The sequence below is a fragment of the Leguminivora glycinivorella genome, chromosome 22 (genome assembly GCF_023078275.1).
Source record: "Leguminivora glycinivorella isolate SPB_JAAS2020 chromosome 22, LegGlyc_1.1, whole genome shotgun sequence".
Classification (NCBI taxonomy): domain Eukaryota; kingdom Metazoa; phylum Arthropoda; class Insecta; order Lepidoptera; family Tortricidae; genus Leguminivora; species Leguminivora glycinivorella.
The window spans coordinates 9,172,382-9,185,006 of NC_062992.1; the positions used below are offsets into that span (position 1 = coordinate 9,172,382).

The 12,625-nt window shown below is 40.2% G+C and overlaps 1 protein-coding gene across 2 annotated transcripts in view; it reads left to right on the forward strand.

Annotated features, from left to right (window-relative positions):
* The window catches only part of LOC125237872 (NACHT and WD repeat domain-containing protein 2), an 83,011-nt gene that overhangs the window by 59,251 nt on the left and 11,135 nt on the right, over positions 1-12,625 (forward strand). For both annotated transcript variants that reach the window (XM_048145099.1, XM_048145100.1), the window contains 6 exons: positions 396-654; positions 1,144-1,325; positions 1,737-1,813; positions 2,895-3,102; positions 4,837-5,177; positions 5,747-5,864. In XM_048145099.1, the coding sequence (XP_048001056.1) occupies positions 396-654; positions 1,144-1,325; positions 1,737-1,813; positions 2,895-3,102; positions 4,837-5,177; positions 5,747-5,864 (1,185 nt within the window). The remainder of the gene's footprint in view (positions 1-395; positions 655-1,143; positions 1,326-1,736; positions 1,814-2,894; positions 3,103-4,836; positions 5,178-5,746; positions 5,865-12,625) is intronic.

A 12,625-nucleotide genomic window follows, 5' to 3' on the forward strand; every position in this document is an offset into this window, starting at 1 on the left:
CTATACCACTCTACGCTAAGGTACCTACATATTCTAATCATCTATCCACTTTGGGGCTGTTACCTTCAGTGTGTGGCTACGTCTAGCAAGACTGAAGCCGCCTCCCTTCCTGATGCTGCTGTCAAGCTAGATGTGGGAGGGGGCGGCTTAACTGTCAAGGCTGTGTCAAAGTGCACTATACCGCTTTACGCCGATACCAATGATCACATAGTTCACTCAATGGTTCCATACAGTAAGACCAAGTGATGCCTCCCCTCTTGATGGTGCGGTAACCTACAACCTACTTACGCTCTTGTCACTATATCTTAGGTGTTAACTAGATTCCATTTTTATCTAAGATTTTTCTTCAGTTCTCCCGTGTGTGCCATTATTTCAATCACCGTTTCCTCCAACAGATCCTCGCCTGGCAAATCTCCCTCTCCGCTGAAACCTTCACCGAGCAATCGGAACCAGAAACAGCTCCAGAGCTCGTCATTTGCGAGGACCTGGAGGGCCAGCTGACGCAGATCCTAATAACCACTGAGGCGGCGCTGGGCGCGGAACGGGTTAAGACGTGTCTGGCGCTGCTCACGGCGGCGAGGAGGGGGTTGGATGACACGGAGATACTGGATATGCTGGCGCATGATGAGCTGTTTAGGAGCGAAGAGACTTACTGTGAGTATTTATTCCAGACTAGCTAACCCGCGTTAATAAGAGACAAAAAGTAGCCTATGTCACTCTCCATCCCTTCAACTATCTCCACATAAAAAATCACGATAATTCGTCGCTCCGTTTTGCCGTGAGGTGAAAGACAGACAAACAAACAGACACACTTTCCCCATTTATAATAAGGTGCATTAGGGTAATTCCAAATGACACAAATGCTCTGGTAATTCCGAAAGGGGAATCTTGATATGATGGAAATAATGGTGTTTTTATGCCACTTTCGTAATTAGACGACTTTCGGAATTACCCTAATATACCTTATTAGTTTTTTAAAATCAATAACTGGCAAGAAGTGGAGTAGGATGGGAACAGGGGGCATGCCCTCGTCATAAGATTATTCTGAATCACAGAGCTCTGTATGAAAGACATCGGCTACTGTGTAAAATGAAACTTATTTATGTGAACTAATAGACCTGTAAATTATTTTAATATTTCCAGTACCCTGGGCACCCGCGTCCCTATTCTGGCCGCAGCTGGCAGCATTGCTGTCGCCATGGTTACGCTGGGACGCGCGTGGCGCGGCGCGGTGGCGTGACGCGGCACTGGCGGGCGCCGCACGCGACAGATATCTACAGGATTGCGAGGACCAAGTGCGAAGGACTTTGGTGGACTACTACGAGGTATGTACTGACCTACTATCCCAGACTGTGTGTATTCTGGCCGCAGCTAGCCGCATTGCTGCCGCATATCATTGATAAGACAAAGGCTATACAAGTACCTAGCCCAGTGTGTTGTAAAACTTTTTCATAGTTTAGGCTGTCAGAGCCGTTTCGTCCTACTGCTAGATAAAACGGCTCAGCCACGACATTGGTCTAAGCGCGATAGCGGTGAGCGGCAACCATATGTGCGAATGAAAAGTCCCATCGCTGTGTCTCACTCCAATGTATGGCCGCCGCTCACCGCTGTCGCGCTTAGACCAATGTCGTGGCTGAGCCGTAACGACTATACCAGTGGCTGGACAATCGCTAATTGTATAAATCGCTATTGCCAGTCCAATGTGGAGAACCTTAATGTATATTTTGTTGTTGCAGGGTGTCTGGTACACGGAGAACGACCCAAAGATGGCCGGCCGGCTTATATCGCAAGAAAACAAATTCTCAGACGAATGGTAAGACTTCTGCAAAGATATTTTATTGAATGAAATAAATTAAACTTTTATCATCCGATGCTTAGTGTATTTGTTAAGGATACTGGAGCCTAATTTGTGGCTTATGAGTCTCAATATTCAGACATTTCAGACAGAAAGTAAAAGAGTATACAGAGTGGGGCCTGTAACAAAGGCGAATAATTGAACTCTAGGCTATTCTCCTTATACTGATCAACATTTGTTCGGCGACTTTTAAAAATAAGTTGTATTTTGATTTTTATCACCCTTGAAAGTTTTTTCTAAGAGGTAATGTATTGCGAATTTTGTTAAGTCTAAAGTGTGACAGACAACGTCAATGACAACAATAATGGCGTACATTGAAGCTAATATTTATTTTGTATGAAAAATTAAAAATTTAAAGACTTCATAATTTTTAAAAGTCACTGAACAAATGTTGATCAGTATAAGGAGAATAGCCTACAGTTCAATTCTTCGCCTTTGTTACAGGCCCCACTCTGTATAATAACTATAGGCTAGTTTCTTATTAGTCAAATTAATTCCCTTTTAAGAACTGTCAAAACGATTTGCTAATATGGAATTACTATGAAATACTGAGGTGTGACGTCACGGTCAATTCATTTACTTTATGTCTGTCTCTTTGATTTATTAAATAGAAATTATGTTTAAACATGACTACTGTCCATGTTTTTCTTCTAATTATATGGTTATTTCGTGTCCTGCATAATAGTACATTACGATACAAGTGCGTAAAAAAGGAAGTTCGAAACGAGTGGCGATAAATTAAAACACGACCGAAGGGAGTGTTTTAAATCGACACGAGTTACGAATTTCCTTTTTGCACGTGTATCGTACGACGCTTTTCAGTACAGATGAGCCTCCGAAGTTTCGACCTGGCATATAATGAACCAATTCGTAACTCGATTTAAAACACTCCCTACGGTTGTGTTTTAATTTATCGCCACTCGTTTCGAACTTCCTTTTTTACGCACTTGTATCGTAATGTACTATTATTTCAAGTATAGGAAACTAGCCTATTCAACATATTCTAAGTTTGTAATCTTAAAGGTATATTTATTTTCAGCTACAACACCCGAAAACTGGACGAGCTGCCATTCCAACACTACCACCTATCCAAGAACGACCCAGAGTCCTTCGCCACTCGACCTTACTTCACCGAACTGAGCTGGGTGCACGACAAACTAGCGGCCACGGATTGCGGGCACTTTCTGGAAGACATCGCTTTAGTGCACTTAGACCCGCTGCCCGAGCATATTGAGATACTTAAAGAGGTACGTATTTGTGGGTGTCACTGCTTTGATGAGAGCACCTAGAAACTATTGTTGAATTTCTTTTTAAAGTCGAATGAATCAAGAGGTATGCAACGAATAGATTATGGTTATTACCTACATTGAAGTAATAAGTAGGTATCTAGTTCTAAATAAAATAAATAAAAATATTTTTATTGCCATAACTACACAAATACATGAGAAATAATTTTTAAGAAAAAAATACCGCCTTCCTTTGGGGTTCTGGTGATAAATACTTTCAAATGTTGGATTATGTTATCAATTCGTCTGTATATTTTTAATGTTTGTTATTCGATATCTCCGTCATTTCTGAACCAATTTTGAAATTTGGATGATTCTGAAGTACTTACAGATGAGAATGATTATCAGAACGGAACTCTAACCAGGGGCGGCTCACTCTTCATCAGCAGTTCCACTGCACCAAATGTCACACTGTTCTGGACGTAAGTGCATGCTGTTCTTATAAAAATACCAAAGTCACTATAAGTGTGCCGTTCAGATTTGAGGAGTTCCGTTCTGACCATCATGAGCAGTTCCACTGCACCAAATATCACTGTTCTGGACGTAAGTGCATGTTGTTCTTATAAAAATACCAAAGTCACTATAAGTGTGCCGTTCAGATTTAAGGAGTTCCATTCTGACCATCATCAGGAGTTCCACTGCACCAAATGTCACTGTTCCGTACGTAAATGCATGCTGTTCCTTTAAAAACACAAAAATCACCATCCCTCGATTTCTCTAGGATCCCATCATCAGAACTAGGTTCTGAGAAAAATGGGACCAATCTGTATGCATATACATTCAATCAAAAAAAAAATTTTCAAAATCGGTCCAGTAACGACGGAGATATCGAGGAACAAACATTAAAAAAAATAAAAAAAAATACAGACGAATTGAGAACCCCTTCCTTTGAGATTTGGAAGGCGGTTAAAAATTACAAACAAAAAACATAAAATTAAACAATGTAGCAAAAACTAAGAAATAAAAATAATTAAAACCTAAAGTAATTAAGTACTGTAAGTATGACCATAGACTATACCTAGATCAAAAGTTTTAAGAGGTGTGTCACATATGAATAGAATAGAATAGAATATTTTTTATTTAACATCAGTTTGGACAAATATAACAAAGATAAATACAACACAATCTAGATGTTAAATTGGGAGCCCACTCGGCATATTGCCACGGCATGCCGAAGCGCTGATTTTCAGTGGGTCCCGGACTAAATAAACTAAGCTAAGAGCTAAACTAAAATAAGTGACAGCACAAATATCAAACAGATGCGGAATACCGCCACTCATATTTCTGTGAGACACTCAGCAAATGGGACATCCAGCCTTCGGCCAACTGAGTCACCAAGACCTTACGTATAACCGGCTAATTTTCCACCATATGGGCACTAAGTATTCCAAATTTCTGTTTAGTAGCGTCTTTGCAGATGTTTCTGCATGTAAAAAATTTACAGCTCTTCGTTAGTGCGTTTTCACATTATCCGATCCGGTATCGGATGTCGGAAGGATTTCAAAGGCAAAAATCAAAGATGGCGGCTTGAATGTATGGGATATGGGTCCTACATCCGATATCGGATCGGATAATGTGAATACGCACTTATTAGTCATTTTACCCTTACAGAAAACCTCAAGTAGGTACAAAACTGTACTAAATCCCATCACGCGTTTTTCCCGATTTAAAGCTAACATCCATAAACTTTTCCAGGTGTTCGAGCACCACTCCTACGCCCTAGATTACGACCACCGACAATTCTACGGCCTCCTCCGCACCACAATGGAGAAACGCCAACGAGAAGGCACAGAGATCAAATCCAAGATCGTCCACTCCTGGGTCGAAGAGATCTGGGAACCACCCATCCCTACCTTCTTCCCGGCTAATGAGGAGTTCTGGAGGATTGTGGAGACGAAGGAGAAAAGGGATCTGGCGATGGTGGCAGGGTTTGATAATAAGACGTATGATCTGATCGTGAGGTTTGACACGAGGGGGAAATTTGTTGCGACGGTGTCTACGGAAAGGGAGGAGATTTGCGTTTGGGATGTTGCTCAGTAAGTATTATTGTACATTTTTTATCCCTTTTACCGTAATCTTATCTATGGTATTTTCTGATTTAAAATGACAGTCACCAAAGTCGTCTCACACACTTGCTTATTATCTTAGTACTCGTACTTTTGGTACAACATATGATTAGCGTACTTACGACCTGCCTATCGTATGCCTAATTTTACTACACTGGGTCTAAAAAAACTGACAAATAACGACACTATAGTAATTATTGCACGTGATGTGACCATCTTTCGAGTTGACAGTTCGTAAAAAAATCGTACTTGACTTGTCTGTAATGTAGAAGTAGTAGTAGTAAAACACTTTATTGTACCAGAAAATAATACAACACACAAGAAAAAGAGCTTATCACTAGTACAATGGCGAACTTATCCCTTTAAGGGATCTCTTCCAGTTAACCTTTGAGCAATTGAAGGAGAATTGGAGATGGTAGGCATACAGTACAAATGTTTCTGTATGTATTAGATAAGCACATATCTTGATCATCAGGCAATTCCGAACTTACAAGTGGCAAAATGTACAGATGATTGATTTCGACATGTTTATTTCACAGATGCAAACTAGTAAGAAAGATAACCGGCGTTACCCAGCCCATCAACTTGGTGCCTATCGATGAGTACCGTTGTGTGGTGCTGTGTAAACGAGAACTGAGGGTCTATGACCTCAACCAGGTCAGTACAAATACAAAGAAATACTTAAATCAATGTCGGATACAGCAAAATATTGCTTTATCAACTTCTAGGCCAAATTCTAGACCCAAACTAGACCATACTAGAGTACCACTAACATTTTGACCGCCACGTGAGGGCCCTCGTGTATTCTCATATTGGGCGTTGAGCGGGGCGGAGCATGCGGCGTGCAAGTCAAACAATAAGGATGACGACTACATAAAAAAATTGCATTCTGTTTAGTCCGTCAGTTAGATCGTCCAAAAATACTGAACACATATTTTTCGCTTTTATTAATGAAAAAATACAAAGATATAGAGCATCAAAGTTCCGGAGTGGAGGCTTGTGACGTCACTAAGTAAAAATTGTACCTAGGCGTGACGTCACGCGAAACTTCAACGCACTGTACCGTCGTCATTTTTCGTTTACGAGAAAAAAGAAAAAATACGTGTATAAAATTCTTTGATAATCTAACTGACGGACTAATTAGTTTTTTTTAGTCGTCTCGCCTATTGAAACTCATACTTGTGTCCTGAGTCAACGCTCCATAAGGTAATCGCACGCTGCTCGCCCCGCCCAGAGCGCTCCGCTCCAAGCGTCCACTAAGGCCTTCACCGTTGTCTGAAAGTCTTATCAAGGACGTTAACAACGGCCACAGCAAACATTTGCCAGTTAAGGACTTGCTTATAAATGATCTGATCGCCTGACGTCCGGGACACATTCTTTCACCGTCCGATAACGTTAAACCAGGGACGGCTCACTCCGCGATTCTATCGCCGCGCTATTAAGTACATGTCGGCGGCCCATTCAGTGGTGACGATCTTCGCGCGGCGCAATAAAATTCAATGTCGGCTGCTCGCGTGCGGTCCGTTTGTTAACGTAGGTAATTTAGATTGGCGGCATTTTGTGAACATCAAAGGAGCGAGCATTCTGTACTTGTACTATTGTCTCGGTGAGAACTGATGTGGAGGTAAATGCATGTTTACCATATAATTTAGTTTTTATACAAAAGTATGTACATTTAACTCTGTTTGTTCTCCTAATAAATAAATAAATAAATATTATATATTCTGTGGTTAAACATAAACATTCCTGGCCTGAGACATGGCCCTCCTCTTTCTAGCAGCCTTCTTAGCCCCACCTAAATTATTTTCTGAGACTACAGGGGCTGCATGCTTCTCAAAATGATCCGAAAGTACACTGCCATGTACTTATACTTAACACAGCAAAAGGGAGTATACAAGTTTCTAATTTATTTATTTTATTTATTTATTTATTTATTTCGGGAAACAAACAGCATGCAATAATACAAAATATAAACAATATGAATAAAACATGAGCCAAAACAGTTTCCACTAATAACTAATACAGAAATGCTCAAAGGGGAAATTAATTAAATGCAGAAATAAAGAATTGGCATCATCCAAAGCAATTCAGCAAGCAGAAAGTAACTACTATATCTTTAAACTAATACATATGTCTGTACGTACAAAATGCGTCACATAGACGTATAAGAAGAACGCTACAGCACAGGTCGTTCATGTTTCAATGCAGTAACAAACTGACTAAGCTTCATGTTGAAAATATCGAGCTTACAATATTTTGTGTTATACATTGAGCATGCTCTAACGAGATATGAGTTTTTGAGGTACCTAGTGCGACAAAATGGAATGGCAAACAAAGCTTTTGATCTAGTTCGGGAATTAGGACATCTGTAAGAGATGTTACTAATAAGATATTGCGACTCAATTGTGTGGTTCAATAATTTAAAAATAAAGATTTGGTCTTTTATTTCTCTGCGTAGATGAAGACTCACTAATAAAACAAATATTCCTCTTGGACTATTTTATTGAAGTCTGTCAAAAAATATTCAAATTACATTTGAAAACATAGAACAGTTTTATACAGAGTATGCACCTGATGGCCAGCTCCAACACTCCCCCTACATCAGGGCAGGCTTACTTATCACGCCCAACAAGGCGCGTGCTCTGAGGAAGCTCTCCTTGGGTAAAGCTTTTGTCAACGTATCCGCTACTTGCTCCTTGGACGGCACGTAAAGGATGTTTACCTTCTTTTCGTGATGCAATTCTTGCACAAACTTATACCGTGTATCTATATGTTTCGTCTTGAAATGAAACACAGGGTTTTTGACAAGCTTGATTGCACTTTGATTGTCCACAAACAACGTAGGTACAACGTCGAAACCTCGCACTTCTTTATACAAACGACTGAGCCATATTACCGTCTGGGCTGCAAGGCTGGCTGCAACAAATTCAGCCTCTGTAGTAGAAAGGCTCACGCATCTTTGCGTTTTTGAAGACCACGACACTGCTCCCCCTGCGGCCAGACATACGTAGCCAGAAGTCGACCTTCTTGTAGTCTTGTCTCCGGCGTAGTCGGCATCGCTATATGCCACGAAACTTCCATCACACGAAGACTTGTATAGTATACCCAGGCATTGGGTTCCCTTTAAGTATCTCAAGACCCGTTTGGCAATGGCATAGTGACACCTTTCGGGTTTTTCCACATGTTTCGCTAAAACATTTATAGCAAAGGAAATATCCGGTCTGCTCACAACCGATAAATATAATAATTTTCCGACCAATTCTCTATAATGAAAATTATTGACACTCGTGTCATTGTCTTGTTTTGAATTCTCTGTCATCTGACTTTTGTCTATCGGAATGACAACAGAGTTTGCATCACACATGTCATAATGTTTCAAAATAGTTTTTATGTAGGCTTCTTGGTTGATAAATACTGACCCGTCATTTAGACGATTTATTTCTAGACCAAGATAGCAGCCAACTTCGGATGTTCGTACTTGAAATTCTGCAGTCAGGGCACTCAGGAACTCTTCCACATACTTCTTGTCTGGGGACAGGACTAAACCGTCATCCACGTAGATCATTACGATGAGTTGCCGATCTTGGCTTATAAACAAGCAAGGATCTGAATCACTTTGCTTAAGTTTATATTTCAATAGAAACGAACAAAACCTTTTATTCCAGCACCTTGGTGCTTGTTTCAAGCCGTAAAGGCTTTTTAGAAGCTTGCAGACGCGGCCTGATCCGTCGTCAAACCCCACGGGTTGCTTCATATATATTACCTCGTCGATGTCGCCGTACAGAAAGGCAGTCTTGACATCAAATTGAGTAATGTGCATCTTTCTAAGGACTGCTTCGCTCAGCATAGTTCGAACTGTGTCCCAGCGAACAACGGGACTAAAAGTTTCATGATAATCAATCCCGTGCTCTTGACTGAATCCTTTGATGACTAAGCGAGCTTTAAAACGGTCTATAGAACCATCAACATTCTTTTTGATTTTGTAAACCCATTTGTTGCTAAGGGCCTCTCTATCTTGAGGTAAATCAACAAGAGTCCACGTGTTGTTTTCTTTAAGAGAATTCATTTCCTCTTCCATGGCATTACGCCATTCATTTTGGTTCTTAGAATCCATGGCTTGCTTGTAAGTCTGAGGTTCATCTTCTGAGAGACATATACAGCAGTTAGAACGACAACCTTGAAGTAATTGTCTGTCTCTTAGATTATACTGATGTACTGGAACTACTGGTTCGTCAGGAGTTTCGTCTTCGCTATTTTCGGGTATATCGGGTAGATGAGCTTCATCCGGAATAGCCTCATTATAAGAATAGTTTTCTGTTTCAAAGATTTCAGCTGTTTCTTGCTCTTCTTGCTCGCCAATGACACATGGAAGCTTGCAGAAGTCAGAAGAAACTGTTTCTGATCTGAACAGTACATCTCTTGAGATGATAACGTCATTCTTTTCTGGAATCCAGATACGATAGCCATCTTTATCTCCACAATATCCCACCAAATATCCTTTTATAGCCTTCTTATCGAGCTTTTTACGTTTTTGCTTAGGGATATGTACAAAACATTCTGTGCCAAAAATACGTAAATGGTCAATACAAGGTGTCTTGTTATACCAGAGCTCGTAAGGTGTCTTCCCTTTAATCTGTATTGGTCCAGTTCTGTTAATAACATAACTCGCAGTATTGATGGCTTCAGCCCACAGCTTTTTCGGAAGGTCTTTATTGTATAGCATGCTTCGCGCTGCCTCAACAAGAATCCTGTTTTCTCTTTCTGCTCCGCCATTTTGTTCTGCCGTGTAAGGCATACTCATGCGGTGATGTAAGCCAATTGCCTCAGTGATACGATGTACTTCGACATTGTTAAATTCTTTTCCACCATCTGTGAGTAATTCTTTAACAGTATGACCGGCTGTTTTAATTTCAGCAAGAAATTTGGGTAGTACACTGGCTACTTCGGATTTTTGTTTTAGGAAGTAAACTCTTCTGAACTTTGTAAAATCGTCTTTGAATACAACGAAGTATCTTTTTCCGCCAAGTGACAGTTCTGACATAGGACCACAAACGTCAGCGTTAATTTGTTCGCCTGGTTTGTTACCACGATGTTGCCTTGTACCGAATGACAATCTAGTCATTTTTCCGTATACACAGCCATCACAGTCATCTTTCTCTGGTGAAAATTTAATACCGTTGCGTGTAAGAACTTCTTTTACATGTCTTTTGTTTTGGTGACAAAGCCGTTCGTGCCAAATTTGTAAATTAGTTCCATCTTTGACAACACATGCATTTGCAGTTATTACTCTCATCAGAAGTCTATACAGATTACCATCTCTGACGCTGACAGCTTTAACTTGACCGCTCTTGTTTTTGAAGATGCGCTTGTTCTTGTCGGCTACCTCAATGTAACCGTAGTCTAAGGCTGATCCAGCTGAGAATAGGTTTTGTCCTGCTGTCGGTACATACCACACGTTATTTAGGTGAGCACGATTCCATTTCCCATTTACAGACATTTCTACGTCAATGATTCCTTGGCCGTAAGCATACATAGCCCGATCATCTCCAAGGCGCAAAGCTATTGGGTTATCGAAAGGCGTGTAGCTTCTGAACCAACCGGCGCTAGACGTAACATGATGAGACGCACCAGAGTCAACAATCCAGGTTGAGTTTGAATCGTTAAGACGAGACAGGAACGCATCTCCATCATTGGTAGTGGACTCGTTACTTGCAGGTTTATTTCTGTTGTTTCGCTTCTTAGATTTCTTGAGTAAGAAACATGCCGATCGTTTATGTCCGATTTTATTGCAGTGAGTACATTTTAGGATAGATTTACTTGACATCAGAGCCTCGTCAGACGTAGAGGTAGAAGGATGAGTACCGAGATCTCCAAGGCGCTGCTCGTGAAGGCGCAGACGTTCCATGAGGGTAGAGATATTTCTATTCTCTTTAGGCACCGACTCCCAAGCATTCTTGAACTCGAGGTATGTTGAAGGTAAAGTATTCAAAATCCTGTTCAAAAGTAATGATTGAGGGAGTGCTCCTTCTTCCTTTAATTCGTCGTTGAGTTGTTGCCATAGAGTATGTAGCTTAGAGACGTGCATAGCAATATCATCAGCTTCATCTTTCTTATAGGTAAACAGCTGACAGTACAATAAGTCAAGTCTTCTCTCATTCTTCTGCTCGTAGATCGAGTGAAGTTTATCCCACATTTCCTTACCGGATTTGGCAGTGAGAATATGCCGTTTTGGTTCGGCAGAGACGCTGCACCCTATGATGCATTGTAATAGTGAATCGCGTTCTTCAAATTTGGTAAGCTTCTTTTGATAACTTTCGGTTTCGCTTGCCGACGCGTCGTTGCTTGGCGGAACAGGAACAGTGTCGACGCCTTTTACTATACCTTGCAATTTGTGCATAGATAGTTGCAGGTTTATATCGAACTTCCATTCTAACCAATTGTCTTGACCACGTAGGTTTTCAATATTAAAGCGATCTAATTTTTGACCACTCATATCTTTTTTACGAAACACGATAAAGTTCAAAACAGAAAACTCATCCGAAAATAGAAGAAAAGCTCACTATAAAAGGTATATTTGTAAATAAATAACCATAACCTAATAAAACAAATATTCCTCTTGGACTATTTTATTGAAGTCTGTCAAAAAATATTCAAATTACATTTGAAAACATAGAACAGTTTTATACAGAGTATGCACCTGATGGCCAGCTCCAACACTCACTATGTTGGTGCTATCAAACGATTTGAACTTATATTTCATCCAATTAATAAATTTGTTTTGTATCTTTTCTATAGAATTAATATGTACGACATATTGAGGAGTCCAAACGACCGATGCAAATTCCAAATGAGACCTCACAAAGGCATTGTAAAGTAAAATAATAGTTTTAGGATCACTGAAATCTTTGCTTTGTCGGAAGATAAAGCCTAACATTCTATATGCCTTTGACGTAATTGTGTCAATATGTGAAGTGAGCTGTATTTCGCTGTCAATAGTGACACCGAGATCCCTTACTTCGGTAACCCTATTGAGAATTTTATTCTTAATCTGGTAATCGAAAAGAATTGGGCTACGCTTTCGAGCAAATGAAATAGAGCAACACTTCTCAATATTGAGGTCAAGACAGTTTCTAGTACAGTAGAGATCAAGCCTTTTTAAATCGTCCTGTAGAAGTAGGCAATCTTCAATAGATTTAACCAGGGTAAAAATTTTTGTGTCGTCAGCAAAAAGTAAAACTTTAGAATTGTTAAAACATTCAACTACGTCGTTAATGAATATGTTAAAGAGAAGGGGGCCTAAATGAGAACCTTGCGGGACGCCGGATAAGACTGGGACAAATGAGGAGGTATAACCTTTAACAGATACAGCTTGGGAACGGTCTCGAAGGTAAGATGTAAGCCATCTTAATAAATCTCCA